At 46.3% G+C, this 17,278-nt stretch overlaps 1 protein-coding gene across 2 annotated transcripts in view; it reads left to right on the top strand.

Annotated features, from left to right (window-relative positions):
* The window catches only part of IGHMBP2 (immunoglobulin mu DNA binding protein 2), a 43,227-nt gene that overhangs the window by 857 nt on the left and 25,092 nt on the right, over window positions 1-17,278 (top strand). For both annotated transcript variants that reach the window (XM_066998739.1, XM_048064946.2), the window contains exons 2-7: window positions 774-943; window positions 2,795-2,987; window positions 3,704-3,801; window positions 12,067-12,230; window positions 12,657-12,857; window positions 16,818-16,965. In XM_066998739.1, coding sequence (XP_066854840.1) covers window positions 774-943; window positions 2,795-2,987; window positions 3,704-3,801; window positions 12,067-12,230; window positions 12,657-12,857; window positions 16,818-16,965 — 974 coding nt within the window. The remainder of the gene's footprint in view (window positions 1-773; window positions 944-2,794; window positions 2,988-3,703; window positions 3,802-12,066; window positions 12,231-12,656; window positions 12,858-16,817; window positions 16,966-17,278) is intronic.

Below are 17,278 nucleotides of genomic sequence, written 5' to 3'. Positions count from 1 at the left end.
CAGCAACATTTTGGGGCTGCTCTTCTCTTCCCCAGACCCTAGCTGGGACCCTGTGGTCCCATGGGCCCCACACTGCCCTGCCCAGATGCTTAAAATTCCCTACAAGCAATGAAACAAATTGGGAGACTAAAGAGGATAAACTTGGGGGATTTTATTTTTTGTGTCAATCCATACAAAAGTAAAGAACCCACCAAGGCCCCCAAGTAAGACTGTGGGGTGAACCCCGCTGCTGTGGCAGGCGTTGGGCCCAAAGGACAGCAAGCTGCAAAGCTGCTGCCCGTATTTTGTGCCTTAGTCGCTTGTAGCCTGCACGTCAGCACAAGATATCTGCTCCTTTTCCCTGTGCAGCTGCACGTGTGGAGTATTTGTTGGGGATTAGCAGAACTTCATGTGAAAAACTGCAAATCTTCCATTTTAGAGCTTATATGTGATAGGAGAAAACTTGGACTATTCTCTCATGGCTCATGGGACTGGGTTAACTGGGCAGCAACTTCCTTTTCACACTCAGACAGGAGAGAGGAAAATCATATAAACCTCTTCTTCAGGATCAGTGAGCATCACCCCATTGCCCAAAATAATTCTGTAGAAGCCAATCCAGTTAAATTGCTACCAAGCGGTCGTGTAAGCCAGTACTTGAGTACTACAGGAAGCTAATGTCTCTTTTTGCTGTCATCCTCTTTTTCCGTCCCTTTGTCTTTTTCTCTTTTGTCTTCTGAAGCATTGAATTTGCCTCAGTCTGGCAAATGGTGTTCATGCCTGTGTGTGGTTTCCAGGGCCTGGCAGGAAAACGTCTCCCTGAAGGAACTGCAGCGTAGAGGTGTCTGCTTGCTAAAGCTCCAAGCTACCAACCAGAGGACTGGCCTCTACGGGCGGCTACTCGTGACGTTTCAGCCTAGAAAATATGACTCAGACGCTGAGCTGCCCTATAACAGTTTCGGGCCTGGTAAGTGCTATTCCTGTTCATGGGAAGTAGGTAAGGTGAGAGACAACCAATGTATTCTACCTGACATCTTTCTAATGTGACACTTGTAAAGACTGAGCAATTGATGCAAAAAGGAAAGGAGAAAAAGGTTATGGCAAGAAGATGAATCTAGAGAAAAATATCGTCTTTCTCCCTCAGCTTTTTATAAGCGTGTATATTGCAACAGGGAACAGTGACAGTGATTAAAGACTTGGCTTTCCTCATTCTGAATCCTTAAAAACAAAGCCCTGGTCTCTTGTCATTAAAGATTTCGTGGCACTCTTTGTATGTGCTTACATCTTGGGGTAGGTAAGGAGCTTTTGTTATTTACACTTTAATTTCAAAATGAAAAGTGGATTTTCCTTTTCCTTCCTGAGCTGCCATATTTCCTCCCTTCCCTGTACTGTTATTTTTGGTGAAAAAGAGGTGAAGAGTGTGCCATGTGTATTAGTTGACATGCCTGGATTTCTGTTGGGAATAAAAACTATAGAGAAATACAGACTCACCAGCACATCAGCCAGTGCCCTTTTGACTTGTCTCACCTTCTGCCATCACTTTCTTGAAAAGAGCTGAGCTGCTGCCAGTATCTGAGGAAGGTAAGGACCCAGTCTGCATGCTGTGGCCAGCTACAGAGAATTATCCCTGGAAAAAAGTTGGGTTTGACCATGAAATAGTTCCAAGTGACTCCACAAGGAAAGCCCTCTGTTTTTTTTTTCTTGCAGAGACCTTTTTTCTCTTTTCCTTAGGCAATAATGATATTGCCTTGCACTCTCCAAAACTGGTCTACAGGAGTGAAGCTGGCTGTACCAGATAGTTTGCTGGTTTAGCTTAGTCCTTTACTTGGTTTTGTTTGCTCAATCAATGTTTGCTAAGCAGATGCATTGGAACTGAAAACTGGGCTGTTTCTCATCTGTGGTACTGTTTTGAAGTGTCACAGTTCAATTTGTTGATGCATTCCTTGCCAGCCAGGCCTCCAAGCTGCTGACTTCTGAAATTAAAATGACTCATTGCAGATCAGGGTCTCAGCCTTGAGGTCTAAGAAGCAGCATCCATCAGGGCTCTTCAAAGAGAAGTAACGTTACTGTAGCACTAAACTGTTCCTCAGAGACAAACGTTTTAACGTAAGAGCTGATGGAGACTATTGAGGCAAGCTTCCCTTATTTTGCAAATCTGAGATTTAGTCCTCAATGAGTGTGTGCCTCAGCTAAGGCATCCACTTGTCAGACATCCTGCTTAAAATCTCCATTTCACCGCTGCACTGCATAGTTTGACTGGTCCCATCTTGACATGACTGTGAAGAACAGAAAGGCCACAGTGAGTCCTTACAAATCTCGTCTTTCTTAGTTCTACTGACTGGTGTAGAGCAGTCATCTGGGAGGCACACATTGTTGTACAGCCTCCTTGACTATTACTGAGCAATAAAATGAATGTAAAACAGTTTGAGAGTTTGGAGAAGTTAGGTCTTTCCAAGGTCGGTGTGAAAGCATCTTGGCTTTATGTGCAGCCCTGTGGGGAGCACTGTTGGTTTACTCTCCAAGCCCTGTGGTGCATGGAGAACATAAGGCAGCTAGTTAGTTGTTACCTGGTGTCTTCTCACTGCTAATAGTTTTTTCACTTGCCTCTTGCTGCATGCACTACCATGAAAGAGAAGGATATTTTCCTCCTTTTTGGGCTTGATACAAATTCTGACCTTGGCAGAAAACATGGAACTAGTCCTGTGGCTGGTGTAGGTGAGCCCACTGTCTCCAGTGGACCATGCTGGTTTTCTCCAAAGAACTTCTTTTCAAAATACTTACTCCACTTCACGCTCTGTCTTCTAACTTGTCTTTGCAGGTGACATTTTGGGGCTTTATGATTCAGTCGGCCAGGGCGATCCACTCTCCACAGGCATTGTAACACGTGTCACCTCCAAAGCAGTCACCGTTGCCTTTGAGGAATCTCGAGATGGCATGCTGAGCTTGGACCGTGAGAGCTCTTACCGCCTGCTGAAATTAGCCAACGATGTCACCTACAACAGGCTGAAAAAGTAAGGGCTGAGAGGGCGTAGTTTGCCTGGGATCACTGCTCAGGAGTGCAAAGGCCAATTGAAAATTGCCAGGCTTATTTTGGGAGAGCTCTTCTGCGACTGATCTCAGTCTGCTTCACTAGTCTCAGCTTCTCTTCCTTCCCATATTATTCCTCTTACTCCTGTGGCAGCTTCACTTAAGAGAGGTATCCACCTTCAGGATGTGCCTTTCTCTTTCTGGTGACTACTGAGGGAACCTGTACTCCTTAATGAGATAACTCAACTGGCTATCTTATGCTGAAGAGTCACAACAGCCTAAATTTATTCACCAGCTGGCTGGTGCAGTCCTGCTCTTCTCTGTTCCTCCCCTGCCCCACATCCCACAGTTACCTGTTTTGGTCCCGCATTGTGCCAGCTCTGGTGCCCACTGGATTCTGCGTAGCACCTTTTCCATCCAGGCAGTAGAACTGAGTAGCACTTTGATGAATTAATGCACTGAAAAGGCTCAGCACGGGGTCTGACTGTATCAAACCAAAGCAATAGTAGAAAGGGGAAGTGTACGGCAGGTACGGGGGATATGAGCATATGAGGGGTGGGAGATGCAGCAGTTAGAATTAGTCTGTTGTGCCCACAGACGTCTTTCACTGAGGTACATTGCCCTGGCCCCTAATGTGCACTGGGAATTTCTGAAATAATTTATGCTGTGCATATAACCTGGGTGTTTTCTTCTTTGGCAGAGCTTTAAACGCACTAAAGCAATATCGTGGTGGTCCAGCCTCTGGTCTGATCGATGTCCTCTTCTTTTCGTCTGATCCAACCTCATTCAGTGAAACAAGTAAGGATGTTTCTTTGTAAGACTTTATATCATCCTGATGGCAAGTGCAGGGTTAGTCTCTCTAAAGGAATTTTCTGGACCCTCAGGGTGAGAGCCCCTAGCAGTTTACAGCCCAGTGTGTGCACTAAGACTGCCACTGTGTTTGATCTGCCTTGGTATGCAGGGCTGAGAGCTGGGCAGGTGGAGAGCTCTTTTGGATGTATCAGTAAAAGCACATGTTGCTACTCACACAGGTTTTAAGCAAAGATCACGGTAAGTTGTTGTGGGGAAGGAGGTAAAATCTTCAGTCTCCAGAGCAGTCAGTGAAGCCTGAAGTTTCCTACCCACAGGCTCTGCACCACTTATGAGGATGTTCACATCTTCAGATGCCCCATTAAATCCAACAGATCCGGAGTACTAAGTGAGGGTTGTACAGGTTTTTCCACACACTATGCTGCCATTACTCCTCTTCTAGTCCACCAAGATGCATCTCTAGGGCTGACCCTCTGAGAGGAGTGCTTGTGGTCTCTCAGTTCATGACCTGTTCTTTGAAACTGCTCATAGGAACAAATTACTCAGATCTTTGTGCAGTTCTGGTCCACGCCAAAAGTGCAGCTCACTTTGCTCTAGGAAAGACCTGAGCTGAACATGAGTAATAAGTGGTGTTGCAGCTGGCAGCATTAAACACCTACTTTTCGTACTGGTTAATGGGTCACTGGACTTGCTAACCTGGTGTAAAGACCCTTGTCATCTCTGGATCATCGCTGGAAAAGAGACAGAATTACCCAGACTGTTCAGATAGCTAGTGCCCACTTTTCTCAGGGTGTACCAAGGAAAGCTGAATTGTGGCATAAAACAAACAGGATCTGTGATGGGGGAATTTCTTTGCACACGTTCATGAGTCTGAAATTCGGTTTAGTTTATGAGGCATTTCTTACTTGCTTTCTGCCCCAATCCTATCCATGAACTTCAGAGATAAGAAACCAGCAGCTCTGCTTCTGTACTGAAAATCCAATAACTCAGCCTTCATGGGAATTAAGTGACTGTGGAACTACTGCAGTTTGAAACAGCATGGGGTGTATTCTATTGGCTTGTATTTTTATAGCCTTCTGACTATGTTTAGTCAAGTTGAAGATATGCAGACTGCTTTAGTTTCATCATCAAATGCTTAAAACATCACAACTTGGTTTTACCAACAGCTGTCCAAAAAAATGCATGCAAGTAGAATCCCCTTTTACTCCGATCTTTCTTGATTTGAGTTTTTGGGAAACTAAAGATGAAATTACCCTTTAAGAGGAACTGTGAGGAAACCAAAGCCCCTGATGAGCAGAATATAAAGGCTGGGCATCTGTTAATGAATATTATCCCTTGACAGAAGGGAAATATCATCTGGGCTGCAAAAATCAGGGAAGAAAGGCAGAAGGTAGATTAAGTTGCCTAAGAGGATTGTCAAGCAGTCTGTATCTCAGCTCTCTCCTGAGGCCCAGGCTCACCTCTCAGCAGCATATCATGCATTATACCATCCATCCCTGGTCTCCTTGCTGGCCAGGGCTGTGCTCAGTTTCCTCCCCGCTGCAGCTCCTTGTGCTCTGTGCTTGCTGTTGCAGTTTTTTTTCCTGTTACCTTGATTACTGCATTTAGTTGTCCACAGTGGTTCCCTTTTTTCACATGCACACTTCTATTACCTTCAGGCTAGGTTTCTGATATGATATATCAGAGATGAAGAGTTAATGCTAATGTGAGTCATACCTCTGTAGTTCTAAGCACTGAGCTTAGTCTGAGTCAAACCTCTTAGCCTTTTGGCTACCCGGGGACTTTGGTGTACTCAGGTTTTTAATATTAGATAAAAGAATTAAATTTTAATGAACTAACTTTCTTAGCAGCTTCAACTCTGTCTTTTCCCCATGGTGGCAGAACTGCCTCTCTAATAAAGAAAAATTCCTTTCCACTGAATTGCTCAGATGTGCCAAACTAAGCACAGAGATGAATTTTACATCTCCCCAGCACCAAGAATATGGATTGATGGAAACATTCAGTCATGTCAGACAGGAGATGCAATACGAGAAGTCAGCATATCACCTGAGAACAGCAAAACACTCTGGCAGGGTGGAATGGCCTTCTATTTACATTTTCACTGTATAGCACCTTTCATGCCAGCTAGGAAGATGTGATACTAGCCAGACATTAAATAATAATAACTTTTAAGTTCAAATAGGTCCTGCAAGGTGCCTTCAACTCCCAGCCTCCAATGAGTTCAATGCGAGGGCACTCAGCAGCTAGCTGGATAAATCCTCTCTCTTACACCTATAAGATGGCACACGCAGTTCCCCAGGTGTCCCATATAGCTCATATATAGATGTGTTTCTGCAAATAGTATAGAAAAGTGCAATGTGTGGATTATCTGCAAAAGGCAAGAAGTATTTCTCAGGTGCGTGGTCTGACATGGAAGGATAGAAAAACCTCCCAGCATTTCAGGCTGTTTCTCTTCCATGGCATGGCATGGCATGGCACGGCACCTCCTTTCATAATCAAACATCTTTTAGTCTGGTTTCTTAAAGGAATGTTTCACTGCATCTGTCTCATCCCATGCATTATCTGATTTAAAAAAAGCCCATCAGGAGTCCCAGAGTTAGTAAGTTCTCTACAGCTCATAAAACTGGATGTCTATACATGCCAGTTTGGATGGGGCCCTGAGGAACCTGATCTAGTGGGTGCCCCTGGCAGGGGGTTTGGAATTAGGTGATCTTTAAGATCCCTTCCAATCCAAGCCTTCTATGATCTATGTTAACACCACTCCGGGATGCAATTTAAACTCCACTTCAATCAGAAGCTCAGAAAGCCAGCAGTAGGAATAAGACCATATAAACACCCATTCCGAGGAAAAGCTAGAACTGACACTAGTCTAGGCAAAGAAGAGTAGATAAGGTCTGCGCCCAGAGGGACAGTCACTGTCTTCTCTGACGATGTGTAAACCAAATTACAAGGAGATCAAGAAGTAGAAGGGTCACTGGAGAGCATAAGCACCTAGCTCCATGCTCAGATAAAAAATTAGAATACCCTCGAATATCTAAGATGTGTGTGATAGTGGAGGGGAGTAGATTAGAAAACTAATTTCTCAGGCATAGGAGTCTTGGGTCTCTTAGCTGGGTTCTCAGAGGTCTGACATTGTTCATTCCTGCAGCAAAGCTTGGCAGAGTCCTAATGCCATCCTCTGCTTTGTTGGTGCTTTCTGCTGTTTAGTGACATTGAGTCTCTCAACCTGGAGGGAAAAGCAGGGGAAAAGCAAACTTTTTTCGAAAAGGTTGGTTATATGGGGTTTCTTTAGGGCATACTCAAATAGAGTTGCACTAGCCTGGTGGCATTTTGTGGTCTATCTGGTAAATAACTTTGAGATGCTTGTTTGTTGTTTTTGTTTTACTCTCCTGTGTTGTGATTTACTCATGAATGGATCACAGCTGCCTTATTATGGCAGAGTGTGCTGCCAAATGCTGTGCCTGGAGGATCTATATTAAAGCCTGTGTCATCCCAGGAGGGTGTCTAAATCCAGGCACTGACTGATTAGATGGACAAGGAGTCAGATAAAGCCAATTGAAACATGTTTTTAAAGTAGTTAGTGGCTGCTGGCATCTGAGCAGTGCATGATATATGCTTGCTTAAAAAGCACCAGTATGCAGAGAAGGGTAATAATGACAAAAAACAAATTAATTCCTTTATACCCAACTGCTGATGACTTCCAGAGTTGCTAATTGCATGCAGCTATTTCCCACCATACGTGGAAAATCCTGCTCACTACCTGGGGGGTGAGTCCTTCCCAGTAGTAATGGGTGTATGCATGACTCCCACTGGGAAAATGGCTCTGGAGCACGTTTGTTTTGGGATCAGGCTTGCATAAGATGGTTGTCGGTAACTCAGGAAAAAAAATGCCAGGCTTTTGACCCTGAGAAGCCTAAAATTAGTTTGTACCAGCCTTTTCACCCCATGATCTTTACAGGCAACAGTCTCACAGCTTATGGCTCTCACACCACTGCTACTGTGAGATGCTTGGGTTGCCCTTCAGCATCTAGCCAGGAGTATATTTGGAGATCTGGACTGTGAGGGACAGCTAGGGGCTTCAGGTTCAGTTCAGAAAGCTGGTAGCTCCCTGTCTGATGCTCTAAGTGGTGGGGATATGTCAGAAGCTGTCTCTTCTGCTTGAAGGGCAAAGCTGCAGCGCTCTTGGAGATAACACAGAATGCCAGGGCACTCTCACAAGCCCCTTATGTGAGAGTGTATGGCTAGTGCAATCAGAAGGATTGTATTTGCTGAAGTTAGGCCCTCAATCTCTGCTATTATCTGTCCTCATGAGCTGCTGTGATTGTGCACGGATTGAGCCCAGCATGATGAAGTCCAAGTCCTTGCAAAACATTAAAAACTGCAACTCGGAATAAATATCCTTGGTGTAACACAAAAACACTAGGCAGGCTTCAGGAAGAATTACCTATGGATCATCCAAAGGAGCATATGAAGGTAAAACCAATGGGTAGACACGATCTGCAGCTAAGAATGGGACTGCTCCCCACCACAAAGCATTTCCAACCCTTATCTTGTTACCTCCAGAAAAGTACCAAGTGGAAAAACAGGCTTTCCAAAAGACAAACTTCAAACAGAACGGGATTTCTGTTCACCAGGCTTGGTGGAAAACAAAATCCAGAAGCCCATCCATGAGAAATACTTTGCTTGGCTCTCCTCCACTTTAACCTGCACCCGTGGCCCGGAGCATTTAGGGCTTTCCCACTGGAAGCCTCCTATAAGAAAACCTTCCCTGCTCACAGCTGCTGTCTCACAGTATATATGCAGGGACTCCTGCACCCATACGTTGTGGTGGATGTACAGAGAGGCTTTGCTAGCCAGCAGAGGCCAGCATTTCTCTGCTTGCTGTGCGCCACAGGGCCAGCCAGGCTAGGTGCATGCAGCCTCTTTTCTTACAGAGAATTCCCTGTTGCAGGCCTAACCCAGTGCAAATCATGATAGGAGAGAGCTGGTAGCTGTTAATCCTGGAGCAGGTCAAGAAAAAGGGAGGGGATATTAATCTGGGTCTAGATACAGTCAGCCAGTGCTGGCTTCCCAGGCCACGTGGAGTGCAAAAGGCTTTGCTTATATCTAATTCTGCTTATTGCACTAAAAAGACACTTGAGAAAGAAAAAAGCCTATTTTAAAGGTAGGGGTGCAAGCAGTAAAAAAAAAAAGTTAACCCAGCAGACAAAGGTCTGGGGAAGCACCAGGCATTTATACCAAAGTTTCCTCTGCTCCTTGTCCCATGCATTGGGCTTGTGCTGTGTCACTTGCAAAACCTTAAATGCTCCTTGTCCCTCTGCTGTGAACCTCCTGTCAACACAGGGGTCAGGAAGAGGGCCCTGAAATCTATGAAGAAAACTAAGCAGTGTGGACAACTCAGCTGCCAAATACCTAAGGAAGAGAGAAGGGGAAGTTCCCTGTTTCAGGCTGAATTACCCACCTGGGTTTTGTCTAGCAGTGTTTGGCTGCAGAGGTGCTGATTGTGGGATCTGGCTTGTTCTTGGTACCCATACACACAGGAGGCGAGGAGTATACCTTGGAAGGTACATTGAAGTGCAAGAACCCTCCAGCTCTGGAAAACTGGATTTCTTCCTCCCTGGAGAGATTGTTCCTTCATAGTTATGCACCCAACACAGATGGGAACAAAGACCCCTTTCCTGGACGTGAACATCACCTTCCAGCCCGCTCCTGCCCCCTGAACTGCTGGTACCATGCAGAAAAGGGTCTTGGTTCCTGCAAAAGTTTTTGGAGGACCAACCTTGCTGGCCAGGGTTGATTTTTTCAATGTAAAGCTAAACCAAGTTCTGCATCAGGGGCTGGGTTACTTTGCCCCCAGCGAGACCCAGCCCAGCCAGGGATGCAGATTGCCCTTCATCCTCTCCAGAGACTACATGGGGAGGCTGAGATGGACAGCCTTGGGCAGAGCAGGAGACATCAACACAGACTTGATGCCACAGCACCACATCTGGGTTAATGGCCCTCTTCTGGGACCATCTGTGCAAATCCTAAACTGATTGCTTTTGAGAGTACTCGGGCCAATCCTGCTGGAGTAGATAAACAGCATTTCTTGAGGTGAGCCTTCTCAGAGCCCAGCTTATAGATGGAAAATCAGAGGAGCCTCTTAAGAGGCTCTGTCCTCCTCCTCAAACCTTGCTAATGTGTCCAGCCCAGAAAAGAGGCACATTTCCCAGCCTGCCCCCACAGCAACTCTTGGCAGCGTGTGATTAAAAGGGAAGAGGGTGTGCATGTGTGGGGAAGACTGTTTCTGATCTCATTCTTTCAGCAAAGAAATATCAATGGCTCTTCCATCCTCACTTGTTCCTTGTTGTGGGAAGTAGCTTTCAGTTTTTAAGCTATTCTTTCTTTTTCCTTGGCCCATGGAAGCTTGCTGTTCTTAGTCACCGCCATACTAACTCAAAAATAAACAAAGCAAGAGGCAGGCTAGTAGGAAAAATCACCAATACTTCCCCACCAAGCCTTTTTAACCTAACTGTGCTCTTTGTTTAACCTGGGTGCCTCACTTGCTTGTGCTGCTTCAAAAGTCAGTGCCAGAGGTTGCCTGGGAGTTGCACGTAAGTTCACTTGTCTGAAGCCAGAGGAAACTTTTATGCATCCCTACCTTAGTGCAAAGGTAGAGATAAAACAGATGATGCCCTGCAGGGAATGATGCCCAGAGATTTGTCTTATATAAGCTTTCGTGGGAACATTATTTTCGGTAAACCTCAGATGAGTCATCTCTGCTGTAATTAACTTCCATAATGAACGAGGAGATTAGCAGCAGGATTAAGTGGGATGAGAATAAATAATGGGTTTAAATTAGATAAATCTGGGAGGTAAAGAATGGCTTGTGAGAATTCTACCTTCTGCAGTGAAACCAATCCTCTTATAATGCAATTTAAACACTCTTTTCTCCTTTCTGATCATTAAAATCCAAACTAACGGTTTTCATCGTTTATATGGGCTGCTTGTATCTTTTTCCTGCCTAGGAAAAAACGTCTTTGTGTCTTGGCTTCCCCACAGACCACGTACTTCTTTTCTGCTGCTTATTCACTAGCTGTTTGTTGGGTTTGTTAACCAGAAGAAGAGCAATTCCCTTGCAAGATCAGCTTGAGAAGCGGGCCCCTGTGAGCCTAACAAGGTTCAGCAAGTCCAAGTGCAAGGTGCTGCACCTGGGTCGGGGCAATCCCAGGCAGGAGCACAGGCTGGGAGAAGACCTCACTGAGAGCAGCCCTGCAGAGAAGGCCCTGGGGGTTCTGGTGGACAAAAAGCTCGGCAGGACCCAGCAGTGCGTGCCTGCAGCCCAGGCAGCCACCTGCATCCTGGGCTGCATCACCAGAGGGGTGGCAGCAGGGCAGGGAGGGGATTGTCCCCCTCTGCTCTGGCCACAAAGATGCTCAGGGGGCTGGAGCACCTCTCCTATGGAGAAAGGCTGAGAGAGCTGGGGATCTTCAGCCTGGAGAAGAGAGGGCTCCGGAGTGACCCCATTGCAGCTTTTAAATACTTAAAGGGAGCTTATAAAAAAATGGAGAGGAATATTTTGCTCATACAGATGATAGGACAAAGGGGAATGGTTTTAAACTAAAAGAGATTTGTATTAGAGGTTATGAGGAAATTCTGCACTCAGAGGGTGGTGAGGCACTGGCACAGGCTGCCCAGGGAAGCTGTGGATGCCCCATCCCTGGAGGTGTTCAGAACCAGGTTGGATGAGGCCCTGGACAACCTGATCTGGTGGGTGGCATCCCTGCCCATGGCAGGGGGATTAGAACTGAATGATCTTTAAGGTCCCTTCCAGCCTGAGCCATTCTGCGATTTTCTTCCCTCTTTTCACTGAATGCTTACTAAATATGCTGGCTTACCTCCAAAATATCCCCAAAGCACCCTCCCTGTCCTAAACATTTTGTATTATGGCAAGCAGATGCCTCTTTAAACGCTGTAAAGGGTCTATATATAGACTAGCTGTATTCACACCTGAATGCTTGCTCCTTTGGAAACATTACCAGGTGTGGGAAAGAGACTGATGCAGCACGGGTAACCTGCTAGAAGTACAAAAATCCTTACTTTTACCAGTTTGTGGTCTTTCAGCCACCTAGGTGGGAAACAGCATACCCCACTCCCCAATCAAGTTATCTAATAGATTTAGCCCAGCCACTGAGAGCATCTGGTTTATATTCATGGATTTGTTTCTCAGCAAGCACCCAAGTTAAGGCTAAGAATCTCTTGCTGTCTCCCCAGAGCCTTTAAAGTTTTACAATGACTTGCTGGACACATCACAGAGGGAGGCTGTGTCCTTCTCACTGGCACAGAGGGAGCTTGCCATCGTCCATGGACCACCTGGCACAGGGAAGACCACAACAATAGTAGAGATCATCTTGCAAGCTGTACAGCAAGGCCTGAAAGTGAGTAATCAGTGACAGGACTGTAGTGGCAGCAAGCATGCTGATTTATTTTGCAAAGTCACTGGGGTTTGTGGCAGCTGGAACAGATCCAGTAGCAGCTGTGTTACACTGTAGAGCCTGCCTTGACTTGCATAGGCTGGGCAGTTTACTCTACCAGCTGAAATGAGGTGCAAATAGAAGCTTCAGAGCTCAGGTTTGCTAATTATAGAAAACCCTGCCCTGGTGCTTGAAAGCAAGAAGAGAATGAGTTTCCTTTGGTGTCTGGAGGCTATGGAGATATCAGTGGTTTATTCCTAATAGCTGATATCCTCCTCTCTGCTCTGCTGAGCACCCTCCTGTTGCTCAGACCCTGTTGCTCCAGTGCTTTGCTGGCCTTGGCAGTCTCACATTCAGCAATAACAAAGCACTGGCTTTCTCCCTTCACAGGTCCTGTGCTGTGCCCCTTCCAACATCGCAGTGGATAACCTGGTGGAAAGGCTGGCTGGCTACAAAGCCCACATCCTACGGCTTGGGCACCCTGCTCGCCTGCTGGAGCCCATCCAGCGGCATTCCTTGGATGCGGTCTTGGCCCACAGCGACAGCGCTCAGATTGTGGCAGATATCAGGAAGGACATCGACCAGGCCTTCGTACGTGTCCCTGCAACAGGCCCCACATGGGTAACCTGAACGCCAGCTCTCCATATTAGCAGCACCCAATTTGTTAGCCAAGTTACTTTGTAAGTGAGGAGTGAGTAACTCCACCACTTCTTGGATACTTAAGGGTATCCATCATCTTCCAAGGAAAACAATGACTTTAGGCAGGTGCTCTGGGTTGCCCCATGAAGAGTGGCTGGAAGCAAGTCTCAGTGACTAGCTCTGAATCACATGGAGGAATCAACAGAAGGTCACTTTAGGAGAGGGGAAAGGTTAAAAAAAGCATAGTGGAGAGGTCTCACAATGAGAGCTGGAGGTGTACATAGCCTGCATTCATCCCTCTGACTGGGCATCATTTAACTTGGCCTTGAAGGAAAGGAATTGGGGTGCAAGCCTGGTCATCAGAAGTGGGGGAAGCTTCCAGCCTGAAGCAGCATCTTACAGAGACAGCCTCTGTACCAGGGTATACCTGATCCAAGTTCACTTGCCAGCAGTGCTCATCTCCATCTGCTGTAGAGGCAGCTGAGGGCAAAACCCCTCCTAGACAAATTCCTCTCTGAAGATGCAAAATCATAGTCATTACTACTGTGCAGGGGGGAGATGTTGCAGTGGCCCTGCTCTCCAGATTTTCTGTCTGGCATTGTTCATGCAGTCCTCTTCACCAGAGGGGAAGGGAAACATTCACATCACTAATTCAGTTCCTAATGAGATATCTGGCTGTCCTAACACTCCCTCCCACTCTCAGCCACCTCAAGTGGAAAGCAGAGTACACCATAAAAATGCGTCCTTAATTTCTTCTTTCACAACGTAATTTTTTAAAATTAATTTACTGAGTAGCTCTTCTACTTGAGATAATAGATTTTGATGATAATTAGAACTTTTTTCTCCCCCTTCTGGTGACTGCATTGTCCAAAAGCCATTCTGCAAATGTGTCCAGCGCCTAGGCAAAATTTCCTGTGTCTCAGTAGAAGACAAAGGAAAACATCTTCATACCCCTGCACATTGCATCATACTTGCCCAAGTATACTGCCATGCCCTTTGGTAGGGCACCACACTTTACTTTTTTGAATGATGCAGGCTGAACATGGCGTTCAGCTCCATGAACATCAGTCTGCAGCTACTTCTGTGGCAGCAGCTTCATTTTTTTCCCCCAGATGTAGGACCTAGTTGTAATCACAGCTGCACACCAAGTCTTTTTTACTTAATTTATTTTGCATCTTTCTCACTAATGGAAGATTTTTTTTGCCCTGTCCTCTCCTTGGAAAGAGCACTTTGAAAGGCATGAGGAGATTTCACCTGGGAAAGGTGGGAGAAAATGGAAGAAAGCAGAGTCTTTAGTACTAAGATCTCCATCTGCTTCCTCCCTAGAGGAAAGGGTACATGGGGATAAGAGACAAGGACTGGCCACCAAAGCTTGTTCCACTTCATAACACCAGAGAAAAAACAATATCTAACATACTGCTGCAATTCAGCTTGCATAGCAGTGTTTTGAGATGCCTATGACCAGGTCTTTCACAAAATATACACCTGACTTATTATTACAGAATATCCCAGGTTGGAAGGGACCCATAAGGTTCATTGAGTCCAACTCCTATTACTTCCCTTTCTCTCTCTGGACTGCAGAGAGCTCACCTCTGAGGTCCTGGCCTCTCTCCCCCTAATCCTGCCTCAGTTTCTCCCTCTCAGTGTCCCCTAATTGCCTATTTAATTATTTCTTCCTTTGTTCACTTCTGTTTTGACTCTTCTGTCTCCTCATTTCTTTACCACTGCCTTCAACCGTGGAAGGACTAGTAGATGAAAAATCCACGTTCTTTGCACGCATTTTTCTACCCAATTTTGTTCCCCCCCCCCCCCCCCCCCCCCCCCCCCCAACACACACACACCTGTTTAGGCTGGGAGCTTTCCAGGACATCATCTTCTAGATCTTGTTTGCACCAGCAAAGGTGCAGTCCCACAGCAACTGAGCAAAAAAGGCAGACAGGTCCAGGAACATCAAAAAAAAAAGTTAGCCATCTATCCATATCACCAGACAAACAGTGAAACAAGTCTGTAGCTAGCCCAGGAAGAAAGCAAAACCCAACTGAGTTCAGTGCAAACCCCCCTGTAAGGTTCATAGAAGGATGAGGGAGCAAGCTCTGGCCTTAAATGCAGTTCCCAGACCCAGGGGTGAAGGACACATGGGTGGGGGCCCAAACAAGGCAGATTAGGGTAACTAGAGCCTGCTGGCACCCATGAAGCCCTAACGAGGAGTGAGTGGGCTCAATGTGCCAAGCAATATCCTTGGGGCTGACTGACTGCAGTGTTACTGCTGGGCTGGGCTCCCTGCTCCCTCAGCTGCTTTCAGATTTGACATTCAGCCAGATGTTTGGGTCTTAATTTCATCAGCCAGTCGCTATTGTTAATTCACTAACTAGATCTTTTTTGCAAAACAGACATGAAACTTGGAGTACTGGCACCAGCAATTTTGCTCTCTAATTTTCCTGTGTTTCAGGCGGAGAGGAAGTTGACACTAGTCTGTTTTGTTCCTTCAACTAAACGAGTACCAGTAACGGCACCCACTCTCTCCTTTTAGGCCAAGGAAAAGATCATCTTTCCTTTTAGCTCCGGAAAGGATGATCCCTCCTGTGTGATACCTCCCCTGTAACTTCTGAACCCGTCCACCTATTTGACTACGTTTGACAGACATATAGAGGCCTTGCAGATATTAAATACCTAGAAGCTTAACAAAAACAGGTGGCTGGGGAGATGAGAGAGACACAAGTGAACGTCTTTCCTAGGGGAAATGCTGTGGTGTGAGCTGTGGTATGGTCTTACACCCCAGACAATCCATCCATGCAGAAGATGGTTATAGGAACCATCAACTCTTATTGGCTTGGCTGCTTTTGAAAGCCCATGTTTGTAGCCTTTTCAGGTTTCTCATGTCATCAGCCTTCGCTCCAAGGAAACAGTCCAAATTTGAGCTTGAGAGCACGGGCAGCCTTTTCAAGGTGACCTGCAGCAAGTGATAGCTTGTCTGTTGTCTTGTAGCTGCCGGCCTGCAGCTGGGGAAGTGCCAGCAACCAGTGGTGATGGTTTGATGTTTTAGATATATTTAATAGGCATTGCTAAAAAAAGCCACGAGCCTGTCTAGATATTGCTGTGAATCATTTACAACAACTCAGAGACGCCTCTTTAAAAATGCAGAGCTGCTGCTGTGGCTGGCCATGGCGCAGCCAACTCGGGGAGCCCTTCTGCTTCGAGGCCACTTGGAGCCCAAGAGTCCCTTCTCGCTCCTGAGCAAAGGAGCAGACAGACTGGGAGAGTGTTTGTGATGTTCCTCACCCAGTAAAGGCACAGAACTCTTCCCTGTAAGCCTAAACACCACTACATATTACACCCCTCCATGTGCTAAGGTGCTTCTGCTTATGCACGGAGTTGGCTGTTGGCTGGACCAAAGCATTTGACCTTCTCCCTGCTGATCTTTGGGGCACAGGGAAAGTACAGGGCAGAGCAGGAGGGCTGAACAGCGGGTTTAAGGTCAGGGAGTTCTCTTTAACAATCCTTTATGCTCGTAATTAAGGACGTTTTTAAGAGGTTTTTAAGTGTGGACCAGCTAAGTTTGGGAAATCGCTGTCTGGACCGTGAGTGATGGTGCTAGTGCTGATGCTCCCAGATGGTCGGATAGGCAGTGAGTGATATTCTCATTTTGCTGCTTCACGCACCGAGCCTGGGGTTGTATTGATGCAGTTCATCTTTTGCACAGACAGACATCCTCGTTATGTTTCAGGCAGTGCTGATTGCAGAACGGGCTTGCTGGCAGGGAGAAGGAAGAGAAACCAAAGTTTTATGGAGCAGATTCTGATAAGCCAGTGGACCATGGTGTACATAGAGGAGCCGTGTTGAATTTGACTGCTTTGGTTATCTGAGAAGCTGAACATAACGCTGGTTGGTCTATCTGCGTTTTTTATTTTACAGGCAAAAAGCAGAAAGGCCCAAGACAAGGGAGAACGGAGCCATTTTCTCACTGAGATTAAGGCACTGAAAAAGGAGCTGAAGCAACGAGAAGAAACTGCCATGACTGCAGCCCTTACTCGTGCCAGTGTTGTCCTTGCTACAAACACAGGTGCAAGATCCTCTTTGCAATATTTTGCCTCACTTGGCAAGACTGATGTAAACCACGTGCCATGCAATGCTGCATCCTGCCAGGATAGGAGGGAGGCTTAGATTTCCTGCTTCTGGGAATTCTGTCAAGTTTTCTGCATGCTGTCAAACCCCTCCCCAGTGGGATCCTCACTGCTTACACCCTGGCACGTTGTTCCACTCTGCAGTGAAGAGAAGGTGTAGACCACCTTGTGGATCTAGAGTATGTAACCTAGAAGAGCCTCTGGTGGGAGCCAGTGTGGCCCATCTTTTTCAGTTCTGAGTAGGAGCACAGC

The sequence above is a fragment of the Anser cygnoides genome, chromosome 5, assembly GCF_040182565.1.
Source record: "Anser cygnoides isolate HZ-2024a breed goose chromosome 5, Taihu_goose_T2T_genome, whole genome shotgun sequence".
Taxonomy (NCBI): Eukaryota; Metazoa; Chordata; class Aves; order Anseriformes; family Anatidae; genus Anser; species Anser cygnoides.
This window is presented reverse-complemented; position numbering and strand designations above follow the sequence as displayed.